We start from the raw sequence: 21,980 nt of genomic DNA, 5'->3' as shown, positions 1-21,980 counted from the left end.
ACGTGGCTTACTGCGGTTCAAGTCCCGAACTTGGTGGCTTACTTTCTCACTTGCTCTCTCTCTCATCTTTCTCTGGTGAGTACATAACAAATTAAAAATAATAATTAATAAAAATTAAATAAATTTTAAAAATGTAAACAGACTGCAACCTGAGAGTGTATCCTTGTAACACGTAACCAAGTCTCAGCCAATCACAGCAGCCAAGCTTTTGGCCAGTCATGGGTTGCCAGCTGTTCAGACGTGTCCAAATAAAGTGAACGTCTGGCTGTACCCCATCAGGCGGTTTGTGCTCAGCACTTTCTATTTCTGTCCATAAAGACCACGTGCTCACATTTCTGCAGAGCTCCCTGAAACTGTACTGTGAGGTCCAGAAAACAGAATTGTTTGGGTGCTGCCTGATTTATAAATCGTATCTTTGCTAACTGAATTCTGCTGCATTTAACTTGCCAAAAGATGTTTGTTTAGTTTGTTTAACAAACTGCACTCAGGTGCTGTACCCAGCGCGCTCAGCAGCCAGCCTGAGTCTTTGGGGAGGTCGCCAATCACTAAACTCACCTATGACGGCTGGAGTAGAGACACTCCTCTCCCCCAGCCCCTGGGTTATTTCAGACCTGAGCCCCGTCACTTGGACCGTGTGGCCGCCCCTATTCTGCCTGTCCACTGCCCCTTTGATGCATCTCCCATGATGCCCAGGGGACAGGCTATGCACATGTAAAAGTTTATTTTGATGCAAACAGATATTTTGAAATCTATGACTAGTTTTTTATAATACTCATTTCCTATGAACTTTTCAAAGACTCCTCCTATGTGTATTTATTCTATCATACATTTAATTTTATCTTTTATGTTGTAAACTATCTTCAGTGTTGGTGAGTAAAGCATGACACACACAAGCATTAGAATCCTGCCCCATAATGTCTCTGAAAGTATAAATTTTGATTCAGGTTCACAAATTATTCCTACATAAACATGTATGTCCTTCCAACCTTTCCTAGTTACCTGGAGTGGAATCTTGTTAATAATTACTTTTTAATATAGGGTCTGAAATAAATGTAAACAACCAGGTAGTTTGTTTACATGAAGTCTGCCTTTAGATATCAAAACAAATACCATATATAAGAAGGAGCATTTGAATGTTCTCAATCCTGTTCACATTGATTATTGTATCAGTAAGCTGCTGCTGCATAACAAGCCATTCTAAAATAAATGATTTATGACAATGTTTTTCTTTTCTATCACATAGTCATCTATTTGGGGAAGACTTCTGGTCTCCTGTTCTATCTGTAGTCACCTATGAGTCAGCTGAAGGTGCTTTGCTAAGTTCTTCCACATTTGGAGATTTTCTGTCTGTAGGGTGAGGGTCCTTTGTTGGACTAGCTGGGTTCTGCTCCACATGGCATCTTATCTTGCAGCAGGCTAGCCTGGATTTGGCCTTCTGTAAGAGTTACAAGACAAATTCTGGGTTATATATCATGTTCCATTTGTCTATGTATATTTTTTTTAATTTTTGCTGTTGGCTAGTTTGTTTTTAAACTTTGTTTAGGGATCACCAGATGGATAATGATTACATCACTGGACTCCCACATGGCCAACCATGATTCAAGCCCCAGATCCAGCAACTTGTAACTCATGCTGGTTGCATGTGTGTGAGTGCCCAAAATCCCAAGAGGAGAATGGAGAAGGGACTGTGGCATGGCCATTCCCCCAGGGGGTGATTTCTCACTTTCTATCTCTCTGTTTCTCTTTTGTGTCTCCAGTGAATGCACGCACCCTATAACAAGAATTTCTCCCTGGGGAAAAAAAATGGGGGCTGACAGGTGGTGTGATGGTTAAAGCCCTGGACCACCACGTGGCTTACTGCGGTTCAAGTCCCGAACTTGGTGGCTTACTTTCTCACTTGCTCTCTCTCTCATCTTTCTCTGGTGAGTACATAACAAATTAAAAATAATAATTAATAAAAATTAAATAAATTTTAAAAATGTAAACAGACTGCAACCTGAGAGTGTATCCTTGTAACACGTAACCAAGTCTCAGCCAATCACAGCAGCCAAGCTTTTGGCCAGTCATGGGTTGCCAGCTGTTCAGACGTGTCCAAATAAAGTGAACGTCTGGCTGTACCCCATCAGGCGGTTTGTGCTCAGCACTTTCTATTTCTGTCCATAAAGACCACGTGCTCACATTTCTGCAGAGCTCCCTGAAACTGTACTGTGAGGTCCAGAAAACAGAATTGTTTGGGTGCTGCCTGATTTATAAATCGTATCTTTGCTAACTGAATTCTGCTGCATTTAACTTGCCAAAAGATGTTTGTTTAGTTTGTTTAACAAACTGCACTCAGGTGCTGTACCCAGCGCGCTCAGCAGCCAGCCTGAGTCTTTGGGGAGGTCGCCAATCACTAAACTCACCTATGACGGCTGGAGTAGAGACACTCCTCTCCCCCAGCCCCTGGGTTATTTCAGACCTGAGCCCCGTCACTTGGACCGTGTGGCCGCCCCTATTCTGCCTGTCCACTGCCCCTTTGATGCATCTCCCATGATGCCCAGGGGACAGGCTATGCACAGCAGACCTAATCCTGCTGCATTCGCTCACAGACTCCTCTGCTGGCTTGGCAGAGGCTGGTACGAACTGGCCCCATCATGTCCCTCAGCCTTGTCTCCCCTCTCACCCTCCCCTGTTTGAACCTCACATTCTCTCCAGCCAGGATCATTCTCCTAAAAATATACTCTATGTACACTAGAATGTCTCCCCTGTCCCTTCCCTTGGCAAACTCCTAAGCAATCTTCAGGACACATTGTAAATGTCCCCCCGTGGTGGTGGGTAGGGGCAGGAAGCACAGAAATAACGCCCCAGCGGGGATGGCCACGCCGCATTTCCTTCTCCTCCATTCTCCTCCCAGGGTCTTGGGCACACATGCACACACACCCAGAATGATTTCAAGTCACTGGGTCCGGGATTCCAAGTGCAGTCAACCATGTGGGAGTCCAGCGATGTAACCACTACGCCATCTGCTACCCCCAACCCAGCATCTCTCGTGGATAACAATGAGGGTCTGCATCCCCCCTGGGGGGTGATTTCTCGCTTTCTGTCTCTATGTCTCTCTCTGTCTGGCGAGCGCACGCACCCTACAGTGAAAATCTCTAAAAAAAAAAAAAAACAAAAAAACAATGAGGGTCTGTAGGTCTTGCTCTACACCGGGGCAAAATTTGAAACCATTTTATTTGAGAAGTTAAAGGAGATAGTAAACCTCTGAGGCTGGTAGACTTGGAGTCACCCAAGGAGCTGGCACTTAGGTCATGGACATGTGGCCTCAATTCTGTCCCTAGCCCTCAGCCACTTATCCACCAAACTCACCCCAACAATTCTGAGGGAGAGGCCTGAGCAGGCGGCTCCAGCTGAATCCGAGAATCAGAAGAGGCAAAAAAGTGGAAATAGGGAGGCTGGCAAGTGGTGTGGTAGTTGAGGGCGCCAGACTTGGGCACACATGCACACACCACATGGCAGACCACGGTTCGAGTCCTGGACCTGGTGGCTTGCTTTCTCACTTTTCCTCTCTCTCACTCTGTCCCTCCCTGGTCAAATAAAAATAAATGAATAAATAAATAAAGTTAAAAATTTAAAAATAATTCTAAAAAAAAGTAGAAATAGGGGTAACCCCAGAGACCTGGGCAGTGCAAGCCGGGCCCTCATACACTCGGGTGGCCACGCCTAGGGCCTGGACTTTGGCTGACTGATGGGCAGGTGAGCCAGCGGTGCCCCAGAGCTGCCCAAGCCTGCTCACTCAGCTGCCATGGCCGGGAGGATCTGTGAGCTGGCGCTGCTCCTGCTGGGGCTGGCACTGGGGTCCCAGGAGGCCCTACCCCCACCCTGTGAGAGGTAAGGGTGTTGGGAAGGCATCCGGGCGTGGGGCAGGAAGGCTAGGGCCTGGGGTCAGCCCTTCAGAGCAAAGGGAAGGGGCAAAAATTAGGTTTTCTTGCCCAGGAGGCCACGTACCACTCCTGCTCTCGGCCCAGGTAGGTTGAGCTCCCAGGGTGCTGCGCATGCCCAGGCGCTGCTGGCTGGAGACCACCCTCCGTCCCTGCGGGCTGTCGTGACCTGTGTGGGCTGTCGCAGGGCTGTTCTAGGAGACTTGCCACCTGGTTCTCTATCCTGGGGTCAGGATGCATAAACCAGGGCTGCCTCCTGGACCCACATGGCCCCATGGCACTCTCGCTGCACCAGGCCTCGACCAGATCTGGCAAGAGCAGCACTAACAGAGGCCTAGCAGTGACCGAAGCCTGGGTCCAAGTAGAGGTTGGGGACCCGCTTGTGGGGGAGCAGGGGAGTGTTAGAGAGGGCAGGGAGGACGTTTCTCTGGGGAGGTGACGTTTGAGCAGGACTGTGGAAGGAACCTGTCATCAGAAGATGTGAACATGGAAACTGCGACCAATGGCCCTGAGGCACTATTCAAGGACAGGGAAGAAGGCTGTGTGGCCAGGACGGAGAGGGGACAGGCCGGGGGAGGGAGGGAGCTTCAGACAGAGGACTCGGGTTGGAGTAAGAGGCTCGGTAGGGGATAGAGTTTGAGGAATTGATGATCAATTGTGGAGTAGGAAGGGACAGGACACATGGGGGTAATTAATAGATTTTGTCCTGAAAAATTGTAATGAGGACTTCAGAAAGGTCATGTGATCGAGTATTTGTCATCAGGTTGTTTGCCAGGTGCCTGAAAGAGGGCTGTGCTGGTCTCAACCACACCTCAGGTCAATGATTCACCAGTACTCAACAAGTGGTGATAAATTATAAAGGGTTACAGTCAACGGGTACTTAATAATGCCAGCAAAGGCCGAGTCACCTAGGGCAGGGTCCAGGGGAAAGTGCGCTAAGCTTTTCAGTCCTCTTCTCTCAGTGAATAGCACTTCATTTTTCTAGCGACACACATGACACAGTGCCAACAGGGGTGCTGAGCCCCAGTGTGCAGTGTTTTTTTTTGGAGAGGTTTTTGCTATAGGGCGTGTGCATTTGCCAGACAGACAGAGAGACAGAGAGACAGAAAGCGAGAAATCTCCTCCCAGGGGGGATGGCCACGCCGTAATCCCTTCTCCTCCATTCTCCTCTCAGGATCTTGGGCACGCACGCACACACGCCCGGCGTGTTTCAAGCCACCGGGTCCGGGACGTAAACCGTGGTCGACTACGTGGGAGTCCAGCGGCATAGCCATTACGCTAACTGCTGGTCCTGAGTGTGCAGTGTTTTTACTGTGGGTCAGTCATAGAGGCATGGATGCATCTACATAGCTGACCTTAAGCGCGCGTCTCCAGGTTTCAAGAAGTCCAGCATACTGGGAGGTCAAAGCCCTCCTCCTCCATCACATTATTTAGGTTAAAATATCTGGCATGCACCATGGTCACAGGGAAATAACTTTTTTGTGTGTGGGGGGGGGTGTGGGTGGCCATAGGGCATGTGTGTTTGCCAGCGAGACAGAGAGAGAGAAAATGAGAAATCATCCCCGGGGGGTGGTCATACTGCAAGCCCCTCTCCTCCATTCTCTCTGGGTTTGGGGCACATACACACACAGACCTAGCAAGATTTTCAAGTTGCCAGGTCCAGGACTCAGACTGTGGTTGGCCATGTGAGAGTCCAGCGTCTTAACCACCATGCCACCTGCTGGCCCACGGCAAACAAAACTTACCAGGCAGCATATCGCAGTAACTTAATGGTTATCTGTCAGGCCAGTCACGGGCCTGAAGTCTCTGAAATGTGCAGGCCTTGAACACAGCAGACCTGCTGCATCAGCTCTTCCAAGCATGAGCCATTTTTTTTTTTTTTTGAGAGGGTGTTTTTTCACTATAGGGCGCGTGCGCTCGCCAGACAGACAGAGAGAGACATAGAGACAGAAAGTGAGAAATCACCCCCCAGGGGGGATGGTCACGCCGCAATCCCTTCTCCTCCATTCTCCTCCCGGGATCTTGGGCACGCACGCACACGCGCCCGGCGTGAGTTTTAAGCCACCAGGTCCGGGACACGAACCGCGGTCGACTACGTGGGAGTCCAGCGACATAGCCATTACGCTAACTGCTGGTTCCCAACATGAGCCATTTTTGTAAAGAGGAGTTTATCTAATCTTTGCCTTGGTTTCCTGAAAGGTAACCCCTAGGTCCTTAAATTGCCCAGGGCATAGGAGAGTATGATAGGCTATTCCTGATAGTCCCTGACAGTTTATGCAAATGAGGGGACTTGGACTGGGAGCAGGTCATGCGGGAAAGACTGACCATGTGACTGGACAATGGGACTTAAAGTCACGTGATAGGGCCCAACAGGTGGCATGGTGGTTAGGGGCATTAGACTATCACATGGCTGACCACGGTTTGAGTCCTGGATCTGGTGACTTGCTTTCTCACTTTCCCTTTCTCTCTCTGTGTGTGTCTCTCTCTGGTGAAATAAAAATAATAAAATAAAGTGGTTAATTATTAAAAAAAAAAATAAGCCACATGATAACAGCCTGATCACCTTCAGGAAGGTGCGAAGCACTGGAAATGCAGTTCAATAGATTGCGTGACCAATAATGCAATTAATCATACCTATGTAATGAAACCCCAGGGAAAACTCTAGACTCCAAAGCTTGGTAGAACTTTCTGATCAGTGAGAGTCAGGCAGAGAAGCCTCCGGATTTGAGGGGGAGTTAACAAAGACGCTCTGTATCCGAACCTTCCCAGACCTCACCCTGTGTGTCCTTCATCTGGCTGGTCCTGATTTCTAGCCTTATAATATTGGGTCATCGGGAAAGTAGTGCTATTTTTCTCTATGTTTTTCTATGCAAAACTGCATCATAACTTTTTTTTTTTTTGGAGAGGTTTTTGCTATATAGGGTGTGTGCGCTCTCTAGAAAGACAGAGACAAAGAGACAGAAAGTGAGAAATCACCCCTCCCAGGGGGAGATGGCCATGTTGCAATCCTTTCTCCTCCATTCTCCTCTTGGGATCTTGGGCATGCATACACACGCGCCCAACGTGAGTTTAAGCCATTGGGTCCAGGACTCAAACTGCAGTCGACTACATGGGAATCCAGCAACATAGCCATTATGCCAACTGCGAGGGGGGATGGTCACGCCGCAATCCCTTCTCCTCCATTCTCCTCCCGGGATCTTGGGCACGCACGCACACGCGCCCGGCGTGAGTTTTAAGCCACCAGGTCCGGGACACGAACCGCGGTCGACTACGTGGGAGTCCAGCGACATAGCCATTACGCTAACTGCTGGTTCCCAACATGAGCCATTTTTGTAAAGAGGAGTTTATCTAATCTTTGCCTTGGTTTCCTGAAAGGTAACCCCTAGGTCCTTAAATTGCCCAGGGCATAGGAGAGTATGATAGGCTATTCCTGATAGTCCCTGACAGTTTATGCAAATGAGGGGACTTGGACTGGGAGCAGGTCATGCGGGAAAGACTGACCATGTGACTGGACAATGGGACTTAAAGTCACGTGATAGGGCCCAACAGGTGGCATGGTGGTTAGGGGCATTAGACTATCACATGGCTGACCACGGTTTGAGTCCTGGATCTGGTGACTTGCTTTCTCACTTTCCCTTTCTCTCTCTGTGTGTGTCTCTCTCTGGTGAAATAAAAATAATAAAATAAAGTGGTTAATTATTAAAAAAAAAAATAAGCCACATGATAACAGCCTGATCACCTTCAGGAAGGTGCGAAGCACTGGAAATGCAGTTCAATAGATTGCGTGACCAATAATGCAATTAATCATACCTATGTAATGAAACCCCAGGGAAAACTCTAGACTCCAAAGCTTGGTAGAACTTTCTGATCAGTGAGAGTCAGGCAGAGAAGCCTCCGGATTTGAGGGGGAGTTAACAAAGACGCTCTGTATCCGAACCTTCCCAGACCTCACCCTGTGTGTCCTTCATCTGGCTGGTCCTGATTTCTAGCCTTATAATATTGGGTCATCGGGAAAGTAGTGCTATTTTTCTCTATGTTTTTCTATGCAAAACTGCATCATAACTTTTTTTTTTTTTGGAGAGGTTTTTGCTATATAGGGTGTGTGCGCTCTCTAGAAAGACAGAGACAAAGAGACAGAAAGTGAGAAATCACCCCTCCCAGGGGGAGATGGCCATGTTGCAATCCTTTCTCCTCCATTCTCCTCTTGGGATCTTGGGCATGCATACACACGCGCCCAACGTGAGTTTAAGCCATTGGGTCCAGGACTCAAACTGCAGTCGACTACATGGGAATCCAGCAACATAGCCATTATGCCAACTGCGGTCCCATCATGACTTTTCTGATGACCCAACAGAACTTTATCATAAACGTGGTGCTTTTCTGAATTCTGAGTTGTCCTAGCAAATTATCGAATCTGAAGGCGTTGTGGAAACCTTGACACGTACTCCGTAGGTGGATAGCCAGGGGACTCCCAAATCTGCAGCTGAGGGCAATTCTTACAGGACTGGGCTCTTATCCAGGGAGAGAAAGCTGCACTAACTACAGAACAGAAGTGCCAGAATTAAATTGCGAAAATGTGTTGGTTTTGTCCTAATGGGGGCCACCGTTAGAAGCTGCAAGGGTTGATGGGGTTAAGGTGGAGTTTGGATAAAAACTGTTTTTTTTTTTTTTTTTGAAGAATTGTGTTGTTGGGAACCAGCAGTTAGTGTAATGGCTATGTCACTGGACTCCCACGTAGTCGACCGCGGTTCGTGTCCTGGACCTGGTGGCTTAAAACTCACGCCGGGCGCGTGTGCGTGTGTGCCCAAGATCCCGAGAGGAGAATGGAGGAGACGGGATTGTGGCGTGACCATCCCCCCAGGGGGTGATTTCTCGCTTTCTGTCTCTATGTCTCTCTCTGTCTGTCTGGCGAGCGCATGCGCCCTATAGCGAAAACCTCTCAAAAAAAAAAAAAACTACATAAAAAAAAAGAATTGTGTTGTTTAACTTTATTTATTTATTTTAATTTGACCAGAAAGGGACAGAGAGAAAGAGAGAAAGCAAGCCACCAAGACTCAAACCGTAGTCTGCTATGTGGGAGTCCAGTGCCCTTAACCACATACCATCTGCCAGCCCCCAAAACTAGTATATTTAAAGAGGTCTTAAGTGGAGTGGGTTCATAACTCTCTCTTAATTTTTTTTTTCGCTACAGGACACCTGTGTGGGGGGTAGGAAGGAAGAGTGGGAAAGCACTCCCCGGGGGGAATGGCCATATAGCAATCCCTTCTCCATTCTCTTCTTGAGATTTTTTTTATCCACACACACATGCCCGGTGTGTTTTTTAAAGCTGCCAGGTCAGGACTCGAACTCTGCCATCAGCATTGTGGGATCCAGCATCTTAACCACCATGGCCCTGTCTGGCCCGAACTGGCTGCATCTCTTTTACCTGAATGTGTTACAAGGGTGGGCCTTATATGACCGGGAGTGTTCTTGCTATCTGGCACGGTAACACCGAAGATGTGTAACTCCATCCATGGAGCAAGACCGACTGGATGGTCCAAGGGCGAACCAATGAAGTTGGTCAACTCCACAAAGATTGACAGCCTTCTATGGAGCATGGGGAAGGCCTCAGCAGAGAAAAAAAAAAAAAAAAAAAAAAAGACGTGAACACCTCCCAGCACAGCTGCTGAGACTTTGGACTAGAGAATTTCCATTAGAGAGACAATTAATAGCTATCAGACATTGGGGATCAGCAGGTGGCTGGTGGTTATGGCGCTGGACACTCCCACATGGCCGACGAGTCCTGGACCTGGTGGCTTCCTTTCTCACTTTCCCTCTCTCTCTTTCCTCCTCTGTGTCTCTCTCTGGTCAAATTAAAATAAATGAGTGACTAAATAAAATTAAAAAATAAAAATAGCTATCAGACATTAGTTGATAATTGCCTCAGGATTGAAGAACATAAGATAATCTTTTTAAAAATTATTATTTATTTAATTTTATTACTATTATTTTGTTTGCTATAGCACACATGCATTATCAGAAAGAGGCAGGCAGAGAGAGAGAGTGAAAGTGAGAAAGCAAGCCACCAGGCCCAAGACTCAAACTGTGGGCAGCCATGTGGGAGTCCAACGCCTCAACCACTATGCTAAATGCTGGCCCCATAAGATAATCTTGAGGGGCCAGCAGGTGGCATGGTGCTTAAGATGCTGGACATTCCCACATGGCCAACTACAGTTCAAGTCCCAGACCTGGTGGCTTACTTTCTCACTCGTTCTCTCTGTCACTCTCTGGTCAAAATTGAAGAATAATAATAAATAAAAATTATAAAAAAATAAATGAATTAATAAATTAAAAAATCAATTTTTTTTTATAAAAATGATCATCTTGAAACCTGAGATGCCCATCTTGGATAACGTTGGCTAAGTGCTTTAGGGGAAGGACAGTTCTGGGCTGGTCCTGTGGTTAAGGGTGCTGACTCTCAGTTAAGTGCACGGTTGGAATCTCAGCCCCCAAGACTTGAAAAACATGCCAGGCAGGGCTATCAGGTGGCATGGTGGTTGAGGTGCTGGACTCCTACATGGCTGACCATGGTTCGAGTCCCTGACCTGGCAACTTGCTTTCTCACTTTCCCTATGTCTTTCTCTGGTGAATGCATGTGCCCTGTGGTAAATAAAATAATAAATAATAAATAAAATAAATAATTACCAAAAAATACCACGCCAAGCATGTACGTGTACATGCCTCAGGTTCCCACACCAACGGTGAAATGGAGAAGGAATTGTGGTATGACCATGCCTTACTGAGGGTACTTTCTCCTCTCCCTCTCTGTCTCTCTGGCCAGCATGTGTGCCCTTTGGCTTGGAAACAAAACCAAAAGCAAAAAAACAAACAAAAAAACAACAACAAAAATGGGAGTTTATACCCAGGAGAATTCCTAATAGGATGGGAATGGTGTATGCAGGCACGTGCTCCCAGGAGAATAGACTTCCCCAGCGTATTCCAGAGCAGATAAATTCTTTTTCTTTTAAGTGAGATTTTTGCTATTGGGCATGTGCACTCACCAGAAAGACAGAGAGACAGAGAGACAGAAAACGAGAGCTCACCCCCCCATCCCCCCCCAGGGAGGATGTCCACGCTGTAATCCCTTCTCCTCTCGGGGTCTTGGGCACACATGCACATGTTCCCAGCATGAGTTTAAACCACTGGGTCCAGGACTCAAACCATAGGCGACTACATGTGAGTCCAGCAATGTTACCATTACTCCATCTGCTGGTCCTTCCTCCTCGATTTCCATATGTCTGAAAGAGTGAAGCTCTTTGTCACTGAGACCACCCCTGTTTTGCAACCTGAAAGATCAAATGGGGGATCAGCAGGTGGCATGATGGTTAAGGGTGCTAGACTCCCACACGATCAACTGCAGTTCGAGTCCTGGACCTAGCAGCTTGCCTTCTCACATTCTCCTTGCTTTCTCTTTCTTTCCTTTCTCTCTCTCTCCCTCTCTGGTCAAATTTAAATAAATAAAGCTAAATAAAATAATTCTTAAAAAAAAAAGAGAAAAGATCAGATGGAAACCTGCAAACCTGGGTACCCTCGTCCTAGGGACATTTCTGTCATATGATATGATGACAGGCTAGATTATTTTCTTAAGAAGAGTTTTTTTTTTATTATTATTATTTTAAATTTGCTATAAGGCACATGTGCTCACCAGGGAGCGGCTGAGAGGGAAAGTGAGAAAGCAAGCTACTAGGACTGGGACTCAAACCATGGTAGGCCATGTAGGGGTCCAGCGCTCTCGACTACCACACCACCTGCCAGTCTCACCACTGCTCTATTTCATCTCTTGTAACCGGGACCTTCTGTTATCAAGGTCTCAGCCCCACAGCAGTTAGTTCACCAGGCCCAGCAGGGAGTGTTGCAGGAAGCTGCTTCCCAAATGTCAGCCTCACACTAGATGGGACCTGAACACCAAGAGTTAAAGGCTCACTCCGAGCCCCATGCAGTGTGGACACTCAGCCCCACTGATCACCACTGCATATGACCGAGGGGTCCCAGAGCACGCCCCTTAGGTGTGCCGGTGCCTCCCACCTGGTCAGGTCCCAGAAGTAGGAGCAGTCTGGCAGGTGTGACTCCCCCTGCCACACATCCAGTCCACTTGTGCTGGCACCACGTGGCTCTTTTCTGCCAAACTTCCTCGGGATCTGTGTGACACTGGACTTGCCCCAGGGAATAACCCACATTTACTTCTACCCACCCCTTGTCATCGATCCCTACCGTACTTCTCCATCTTTGCAAGGGACACTGATCCAGCCTGTGCTGCCAGATGGCGGGTGGCAACGCCCTACTAGCAACTCCCTCAACCCACTCCTGTTCCTACAGGGTAAGGTGGGGTAGGGTGACAGGTGGCGGAGCCAGTGGGCTAGCTCCACCACTAGGCATACAGCCCATTCCCTGACTCCCTCAAAAGGGCAGACGGGTGAAGTCACAGCTCCCCCCATCACACCCTTAGGAATTCTCACATAAAGATGTTTTTTCCGGGGTCAGCAAGCTGCGTGGTCATTAAGGCGCTGGATCCCCACATGGCCAACCACAGTTTGAGTCCCAGACCTGGAGGCTTGCTCTTTTTCTCTCTCTCTGTCATTCTTTTTCTGCTGAGTGTGCATTCCCTGCAGCAAATTTGAAATAATAGTAATAATAATGATAAATAAAATTAAATAAGTAGCTCTTAAAAAAGAAAAAAGAGGTCAGCAGGTGGCATGGTGGTTAAAGGCCTTGGATTCCCACATGACCGAGTGTCACTTGAGTTCCAGACCAGGCAGCTTGCAAAATGTCTTGCTTTCCCTTTCTCTCTCCGTCTCTGTGTGGTCAAATTAAAAAATAATAATAATAATAACAAATGGAATTAAATAAATAAATAATTATTTTAAAGAAGAAAAGGGACCAGCAGATGGTGTAATGGTTACTTCACTGTACTCCCACATAGTTGACAATGGTTCAAGTCCTAGACCCGACCACTTAAAACTCGCATCGGAAACATGTGCATGTGTCCCCCAAATCCCAAAATACGGAAGAGAAAGGACTGTAGTGTGGCCATTCTCCTGGGGGGGGGGATTCTCGCTTTCTATCTCTGTCTCTCCAGTGAGCACATGTGCTCTATAGCAAAAATCTCTCTCTAAAAAAAAAAAAAAAAAAAAAAATGCTTTTTTTGGTTGTTTGTTTTTGTTTTTGTTTATTTGTTTTGTTTTTCCCCCATGCGGTGGGTGCACTCACAGGAGAGAGATAGTGAGAATGAAAGTGAGAAGTCACTCCCTAGGGGGATGGCCATGCTACAATCCCTTCTCCTCCATTCTCCTCCTGGGATTTTGGGCACACATGTACTGTGCCTGGCGTGAGTTTGAAACACAGGGTCTGGGACTCCGACCACAGTTGGCCATGTGGGAGTCAGTGTCTTAACCACTGTCCTACCTGCTGGTCCACAGAGGCTTTAAGGATGCCACGGCAGTTTCCTGCTTGGAAAAACCTGCTTGCTCTGACACTTTCAGACGCAGACCTCTCCGAGGAAACCGTATCTAGGTAGGAAAAAAGTAGCTGAGATGGGGGCCAGCAGGTGGTGTGGTGGTGGAGGCACTGGAGCCCCACCTGGCCGACCAAGGTTTGAGACCCAGGCACGTGCACATGTGTCCAAAATCCTTAGAAAATGGAGGAGTAGGGATTTGGTATGGCCATCTCCCCCCCAGGGGGTAATTTGTCATTTCCCCCTCTCTTTGTCTCTTCCTGAAAAGTGGCAAAAACATAAAAAAAGAAAAAGAAAAAGTAGCTGAGACAATGTGGGAAAAAATTGTGTACTCACACCAGCAACCTCCCCAAGCTCTCTTCCCTAGCTCCCCAGAAAAGTAGAGGAATCTGTCTAGTGGGGATGTCCCCTCTATCCCGGCATATTGAGTGTGAGCACACACATGAAGGTGTGCAAGCCAGTACTTATGCTTCTATCTCCCCCCACTTTAGACAACACACACTCCCGTCCCTGCCCCGAGTTTCTGTCAGACCACGGTCACGGCATGCCCGTTTGCTAGTGCCCCATCACAGGGCACTGTGGGTGGGAGACTGAGGCCTACTGTGAAGAAATGAGTCGAAGGTACGAATTGGTACCTTCTGTTCCCACAGAGCATGCTATACTGCCCCAGACATTCGTACCCACAGCCGGGAATGCTCTTCTATTTCATGTACCTCTTAAATTTCCACAGTGGTTTCCAAAAACTTATGCTCCACTGGGCATCTTTTTTTTTTTTTTCTTTTTTTTGTCCAGGGCATGTGTGCTCACTAGACAAAGGCAGAGAAAGGAGCAGGGGATAGCATCCCTAGTAGGGTGTGGTCATGCTGCAATCCCTTCTCCATTTCTCTATCCTTTCAGATTTTCGCTACACGAGCACACCTGACGTGTTTTGGCTTGGTTTTGTAGTTTTTTTTTTTTTTTTTTACTTTAGAGTGCATGCGCTTACTGGAGAGAGACAAAGAGAAAGGGAAAGTGAGAAAGCACCCCTGGGGGTGTGTGTGTGACTACACTGCAGTTCTTCCCCCTTCATTCTTCTCTCGGGATTTGGGGCATGTACGTACACCTGGCTTGTTTTTTCAAACCACCAGGTTGGAAACTCGAAGTCCTACAGTCGGCCATATGGGATCCAGCTGCCTAAACCCCCATGCCACCTGCTGGCTCCATATCTGGTATGTTTTTCAAGCCGCCGTGACTGGGACTGAACCTTCTGGTTGGCCATGTAGGATCCAGATCCTTTAACTGTTAGGCCGTCCCTGGGCATCCTTTTAATAGTTCAGTTTTTCACTGTCCGTCTGCCAGGCCATTCACTATTGCCCACAAGTCAGGGAAAAACCCAGCATACGGACCAACAGGTGGCGTGATGATTATGTTGCTGGATTTCCACATGGTTGGCTGTGGTTCGAGTCCCTGACCTGGGGGCTTGAAAATAACACAGGGTGCATGTGTATGCGTGCCCAAAATCCCAGGAGGAGAATGGAAGAGAAGAGACTGTGTGTGGCCATCCCCCCTGGGGGGTATTTCTCACTTTCCCTTCCACCATCTCCCTCCGTCTCTCGCTGTTCAATTCTCCCATACCTGCAGGGAAAATGTGCAGTCCAGCCACCAAGCTGATGTGCTCTCACATCCTTAAAGACTTCCCTGTCCGAGCTCAGAGTCTTGCAAAGCTCCGTCTGTCCATCTGCACTCCAGCTAGCTTTAGCCGGTCAGTCGAGAGCTGTCCGCAATCCTCTCCTGGGTGGCAGTGGCATCATCAGTCTTCTGGCATTTCCAAAGTGGTGCCTGGAGGGAAAGTTTTTTGGCTGGGGTTCCAGGGAGCACCTCCATGCCCCTACCCCAGGCGGCACTTCCTCGAGTAAATCATTTCCATCTTGCCACCTGCGCTGTGAGTTTCTCTGACACACATCACCGATGTAATGGATTTCGGGTTTTACAATTATTCTGTGTCCTGTGGTCACGAAGACACTCAAGAGAGAGCTAGTGTGTGTCTCTCAAATGGTGTGTGATATATTGTCACTGCATCTCAAAGTTTTCTGACCCCAAATCTCAGCCATCAATGCTCAGTGCAGGGGCCAGCAGGTGGCACAGTGGTTAAGGTGTTGTATTCCCACATAGTTGACAATGGTTTGAGTCCTGGACCCAGCAGCTTGAAACACGCTGGGCATGTGTGTGTGTGTGTGCCCGAAATCCTGAGAGGAGAATGGAAGGGAAGGGATTTTTCTCACTTTCTATGTATCTGTCTCTCTGGTGAGCGCACACATTCTATGACAAAAAAACTTAAAACAAAAACACCACTGAGTGCAGCTCACAGGCGTTTGCTATGAACCCTTCCACTGAGGTCCACACAAAAGAATTGGCCCATATGTCACTCTGGCTTCTAAATGCCACTGATTAATGTGTTCATCTTAGAGGCCAGCAGGTGGCGTGGTGGGTAAAAGGCCTTGGACTCCCACATGGCCAACTGTGGTTTGAGTCTTGGACCTGGTAGCTTGCTCTCTGTCTTTCTGTCTCTTTCTGGTCAAAATTGGGGGGGGGGGACCAGCAGTTAGTGTAATAGCTATGTCGTGTACTCCCACATAGTCGACCGCAGTTCACGCCCTGGACCCGGTGGCTTAAAACTCACGCTGGGCAGGTATGCGTGCGTGCCCAAGATCTTGAGAGGAGAATGGAAGAGAAGGGATTGTGGCGTGGCCATCCCCCCTGGGGGGTGATTTCTCGCTTTCTGTCTCTCTGTCTCTCTCTGTCTGGCAAGTGCACGTGCCCTATAGCAAAAACCTCTCCAAAGAAAACAAAAGAAAAAAGAAAAAAAAAATGGGGGGGGGAATGATAATAAAATAACTTAAAAAAAAGTGCTTGGGACCAGCAATTAGCATTAATCGCTATGTTGCTGAACTCCCATGTAGTCAACCGTGGTTTGAGTCCTGGACCCAGTGGCTTAAACTCACACCAGGCACGTGTGCATGCGTGCCCAAGATCCTGCGAGGAGAATGGAGTAGAAGGGATTGCAGTGTGGTCACTTCCCCTGGGGAACGATTTCTCACTTTCTGTCTCTCTGTCTCTCTCTGTCTTTCTGGTGAGCGCACGTGCCCTGTAGCAAAAACCTCTCAAAAAATAATAATAAAGTTCACTCTCGGGTCAAAATGGCGAGCAGGCCGGCCGTTTCAGCATCAGGTCGGTGGCTGAATGGTATTTGAAAATGGTATTACAGTGCTTCAGGATTCAATAAACTGGGGTTAATGCGAGATGATACGATAGACAAGAATGAAGATGTGAAGGAAGCCATAAGAAGACTTCCTGAGCACCTTTATAATGACAGGATATTTTGCATTAAGAGAGCCCTGGACCTGACCGTGAGGCAGCAGATATTGCCTAAAGATTAGCAGTGGACAAAATCCGAGGAGGATCATTTCTACCTTGAACCATATCTAAAAGGGGTTATTCAGGAAAGAAAAGAGAGAGGAGTGGGCAAAGAAGTAACTAGGTTGCAATTGTGGATGCGGTTGTTCTTAAAGTATTTTTATGAAGTTGGGGTCGAACCTGAAAAATTTAATTAAAAAAAATTAGGTCGGCAGGTGTATTACTTTAAATAAATGTCTATTTTAAACATAAAAAAAATAAAATTAAGGAGGAGCAGATGGTGTAATAGTTATATCACTGGACTTCCCTGTTTGAGTCCTGGACCTGGCGCTTTAAAACTCACGCCAGGCACGTGTGTGTGCATCCTCAAAATCCCAAGAGGAAAATGGAGGAGAAGGGATTGCGGCATGGCCATCCATTCTGGGGGTGATTTCTCTCTTTCTGTCTCTGTCTCTCTGGCAAACACATGTACTCTATAGCAAAAATATGTCAAAGGAAATAAAATATATAATAAGTAAAATTGAATAAAATAATTCTTTTTTTAAAAAAGAATTGTCCACTGGCTGTCCCATACTCTTTCAAATTAACACACCCGTGGGCTCAGGCAGTCATGTGGGCCTCTTGCTGCCCAGAGATGCCCCAGTTCTCTCCCGTATTTCACCACAACCTCCACCACAAACACACACCCACACACATGCATGTGGCCCTTGCCCAGTCCCTGGGAACATGCCCGGGAGTCTCCCCAGTACCCAAGTGCTCTCTTCTGCCCCAATGGGACAGGGCGGTGACCTGACCCGCTTGTATTCCAACCATCTCTGCAGCCAGATTTATTGCTTTGGGGAGCTGCTGCACCAGGTTCAGATGGCCAAGCTCTACCCAGATGACAAGGAGTTTGTTGACATGCCGCTGTCCACCGCTCCAGGTGAGGTACTGGGGCTTTGCGATCTCCAGAACCTTCTACCCAGATGACAGTGCCGAGACCATGCGGAGAGGCCCCTTGGAGCAGGGAGGGGCTCATAGCACCCTGCTGACCCCCACCTGCCCCGGTGCCGGCTCCCAGACCAGGTGCTGCGGAACTTCGACAGGCTGGTGGAGGCCCACAATTACAGCATCCCCAGGGAGCAGCTGCAGGCCTTCGTCCACCAGCACTTCCAGGCCAAGGGGCAGGAGCTGCAGGCCTGGACGCCTGGAGACTGGAAAGACAGGTACAAAGGTGGATGGGACAGGAGCGGGCCTTCTGAGAGGGTAGCCGGCCTGACCCTTGTCAGGGGCACTGTTGGGGGTGCTCTTCCAGCCCCAAGTTCCTGCAGAAGATCTCGGACCCCAAGTTGCGTGCCTGGGCAGGACAGCTGAACCAGATCTGGAAGAAGCTGGGGAAGAAGGTATGAGTGGCTTGGCCGGCCATCGCACCTGACCCAGGGGCCTGGGGCTAGAAGACAGGTGTATCTCTTCGGGGGCCCACGGTGCCCCCAGAGCACAGACAGAGTCCCCTTTCCTGAGAGCACAGTCTTCTACCCCTTGGATACCCAAATACAAGCCCTCTCAAAGCATTTCTGATGGTGGAGGAAGACAAAATCTGCTTTTAACACCTCACCTCCTCCAGACAGCTCCCCAGCCTGTCCGGGCTGCCTGGCACTGCCTCTCCCCACCTGGTAAACCCACCTGCCTGCTGGGCTCTCCCTTACTCGAGCTCCTGGGAAACCTGTCTACAGTCACCGTGTGCAGCCCTGCCCTGCACTCAGGCCATCCTGAGGTGTCTGCCTGCTTTGCTGAGGCTCAGAGAGGATGGCCATTTGCCCCAGGCTGCCCAGGGCCGGCGTGCTCTCTTCTCATGCAGGCCCAAGGCCCTGGCATCCGCTGGCACTGAGTGCTGCCCAGAGCTCCTTCCTGGCCAGGATGCCCTCCTCACCTGTCCCAAGGGGCAGCTGGGCCTTGGTGGGAGCACACCTGAGCCCCATCTGTCCTGCCACTCCCTCAAAATAACTGCCCCGGACTGAGCTTCCCCAGGAAAGCCTCACACAGAGTGAGCCGACATGGCACCGGGCACCCCTGGCATGTCCCTCCACACCCTCCCAACCTGTGAAAGGGGAGGGCTTCCTGCCCACCTGGGCCAGAGGGTGGGGAAACTGGGGAGGGCTGGGCCAGCTCCTTTTGGTGGGGGGACTAGGTGGTAGCAGGAGGAGTGGGAGTGTCAGGAGGATCGGGCTGGCCTAGTCCTACCTGAGGGCAGTCGTGGCCAGCGCTTGCCTGACTCCTGCCGCCTGCACCGTGCAGTTGAGCAGGGACCGTAGAGGCCGGCACATGAGGGTGAGGATGGCTAGGCTCCCAGTGGGACCTGGACCTCACAGCTGAGTGGCAGAGGTGCAGCTCAACCAGCTGCCTGCCTGTGCCCATGGCTGCCAGGGCCTGCACCAGCCTCGGGGGCCCACTCTGGCGGGGTCCCACCTTCTGTGCTCTCTCCCCGACGCCAGATGAAGCCAGAGGTTCTCAGCCACCCTGAGCGGTTCTCCCTAATCTACTCGAAACAGCCCTTCATTGTGCCTGGGGGGCGCTTTGTGGAATTCTATTATTGGTGAGCACCCAGGCCGGGGTGGCTGGGCCAGGTTGGCCAGGCCGGGGTATCCTGGTGGTGTGTGGGGCAGAGGGTAGCGCTGGTGCAATGCAGACCCTCCCTCCACCCCAGGGACTCGTACTGGGTGATGGAGGGTCTGCTGCTCTCGGAGATGGCGGAGACGGTGAAAGGCATGCTGCAGAACTTTCTGGACCTGGTGCAGACGTAAGAGGGGCTGCACAGCTCTGGCCAGGGGCAGAGGAAGGGGCTCGGAGCTGGGCTGGCCTGGCTTCCGCCACCAGGCACAGGCATCCCAGCAGGTCGCCCTCTCACAGCTACGGGCACATCCCCAACGGCGGGCGCGTGTACTACCTGCAGCGGAGCCAGCCCCCCCTCCTCACCCTCATGATGCATCTCTACTTGACGCACACTGGCGACATCGCCTTCCTGCGGTATGTGCCATCCTGACCTCCCAGGGTGGGGACACACCTGCGCTTCCTGACAGCTCCCCGGCTCCTCCCCAGGGAGAACATCGAGACCCTGGCCTTGGAACTGAACTTCTGGGCTCAGAACAGGAGCATCTCTGTGGACATAGAGGGACAGAGCTATGTCCTGAATCGCTATTATGTCCCTTATGGGGGCCCCAGGTGAGGAATCACCCAGCCCACCTCCAGGCTCTCATCTGTTCACTCTGGTTTGAACATTGCAGCGCCCCTGGGTGAGAGAGGGAGTGGTTTTAGCCCCATGTCTCAGATGGTGACACTGACAGCCCTTGGCCGTCCAGGGGATCAGCTGCGTCCTGGCATTTCAGCCTCTAACCTGGCACAGAGGGGCTGAGTGCCGACCAGCACCCACCTGCCCGCCTCCACTCTTTGCCAGGCCTGAGTCCTACAGCAAAGACACAGAGCTGGCAGACACCTTGCCGGAAGGTGAGCGGTGTAGGGGATGGAGACCTGGCTTCTGGGCCCCTTGGCCGATGGCCGGCCCTGGTCTCTGCCCACTGCTGCCTCCTCTGTCCTATCCTCCCAGCGGCCCGGGAGCTTCTGTGGGCCGAGCTCAAGGCAGGGGCTGAGTCTGGCTGGGACTTCTCTTCACGATGGCTGGTCGGAGGCCCAAACCCCAACGCGCTGAGCAGCATCCGAACCAGCAGACTGGTGCCAGTTGACCTGAATGCCTTCCTGTGTCAGGCAGAGGCGCTGATGAGCACCTTCTACACTACACTGGGTGAGCACCGAGCAGAGGCTGGAACAGGGCTCCTCCAGCTCTCGAGCTCAGCTTCCTGCCTCCACCTGGCCAGAGGACTGGAAGTAGGACCCCAGGGTGCAGGGTCCCACCTCCAGGCCTAACACCTGTGTACCCGGAAAAGCCTGCAGATGCAGTGACCCTCATGTATCCCTCACCAGGGCCAGTTCTTCCTCTGACCTGCGAGTAGGTCCCTCTTCCCTCTCCCCAGGCAGCTGCCACTCAACCCCCTCAGAGATAGGGGAATCCACACAGCAGTGCCCTCCAGAGCATGGCTTGGGAACAGGCCCTGGACTGGGCAGGCCGTTTGCTCAGAAAATTTCAGAAGCTAGAGATTTGACAGGGTGGGTGCGTCCCCTTGGTCCTCGGGATTTCTCAGCCCATGCAAAGGCAAATAACCAGGCCAAGGCACAGGAGGGCTCGGCCTGGTTGCCATCTGACAGCAGTGCTGCCCCAGGGGAGCAAGCCCAGGCTGCCAAGTACAGAAACCTACACGCACAGCGCGAGGCCGCCCTGAGGGCCGTCCTGTGGGATGAGGAGAAAGGTGCCTGGTTCGACTATGACATCGAGAACAGGAAGAAGAACCATGAGTTCTACCCGTCCAACCTCACGCCACTCTGGGCCGGTTGCTTCTCTGACCCTGGTGACGTGGACAAGGCACTGAAGTACCTGGAGGTGAGTGGCAGCAGGAGGGGTGGCACACTGGAGGAGGACTGTCCCCTCCTGACCCTGAGCAGGGACCTGGCAGGTGGCAGCCACACCCTCCTGCAGTGCCTCAAGCCTGAGGTGCTCACTGGAGCCACCAGGGGGCAGAGATGAGCCAAGAAGAACTGGGCCAGGGGGAGCCATCTGCCCTCCTGGAGGGTCCAGTCCCACCTACAAGGGTCCTGTCTGGAACCTTCTAGGACAACCAGATCCTGAACTACCAGCATGGGATCCCCACCTCCCTCCGGAACACAGGCCAGCAGTGGGACTTCCCCAACGCCTGGGCCCCCCTGCAGGACCTGATCATCAGAGGTAGGGAGGCAGGGCGGGCCTGTTCCAGGGCCTTTCCCAGGTGCAGGGCCCAGCCTCACGGGTGTAGGAAGCACACAGCCCTCCCCTTCCTCTGGCTCCTCTGCCCTTGGGCCCCTGCTCAGCTCACGGCTCACCCCTACCCTCTCCTCTCCTGTGCTATTAGCGTCCTCTTCCCCCAGCCGGGCTCTGGATTGGGGCTCTAGGAAGGGAGCTCTTAGCACCTGGGCCCCTTTTCCCTCCTTGGGGCCTCTCTCTGCCTGGGGTAAGGGCTCTGGAGATTCAGATCCTGCCTCCCTCGGGTGGGGTCTAGGCCTTGCCAAGTCGTCTTCACCTCGGACCCAGCAAGTGGCTTTCCATCTGGCCCAGA

The 21,980-nt window shown here is 50.5% G+C and overlaps 1 protein-coding gene and 1 pseudogene across 1 annotated transcript in view; both read left to right on the top strand.

Annotated features, from left to right (window-relative positions):
• The first annotated feature begins 3,747 nt into the window (after positions 1-3,747).
• The window catches only part of TREH (trehalase), a 20,717-nt gene continuing 2,484 nt past the window's right edge, over positions 3,748-21,980 (top strand). Inside the window, exons 1-12 of the mRNA XM_006152289.2 lie at positions 3,748-3,870; positions 17,625-17,725; positions 17,864-18,008; positions 18,098-18,185; positions 19,275-19,375; positions 19,487-19,579; positions 19,690-19,806; positions 19,879-20,001; positions 20,234-20,283; positions 20,384-20,578; positions 21,054-21,271; positions 21,502-21,613. Coding sequence (XP_006152351.1) covers positions 3,785-3,870; positions 17,625-17,725; positions 17,864-18,008; positions 18,098-18,185; positions 19,275-19,375; positions 19,487-19,579; positions 19,690-19,806; positions 19,879-20,001; positions 20,234-20,283; positions 20,384-20,578; positions 21,054-21,271; positions 21,502-21,613 — 1,429 coding nt within the window. The 5' untranslated portion in view covers positions 3,748-3,784. The remainder of the gene's footprint in view (positions 3,871-17,624; positions 17,726-17,863; positions 18,009-18,097; positions 18,186-19,274; positions 19,376-19,486; positions 19,580-19,689; positions 19,807-19,878; positions 20,002-20,233; positions 20,284-20,383; positions 20,579-21,053; positions 21,272-21,501; positions 21,614-21,980) is intronic.
• On the top strand, positions 16,587-16,923 carry LOC114008478 (cytochrome b-c1 complex subunit 7 pseudogene; annotated as a pseudogene).

The sequence above is a fragment of the Tupaia chinensis genome, unplaced genomic scaffold (assembly GCF_000334495.1).
Source record: "Tupaia chinensis unplaced genomic scaffold, TupChi_1.0 Scaffold000348_1, whole genome shotgun sequence".
Classification (NCBI taxonomy): domain Eukaryota; kingdom Metazoa; phylum Chordata; class Mammalia; order Scandentia; family Tupaiidae; genus Tupaia; species Tupaia belangeri.
Note: the sequence above shows the minus strand (reverse complement) of the source record. Positions and strands in the feature narration are given on the sequence as shown.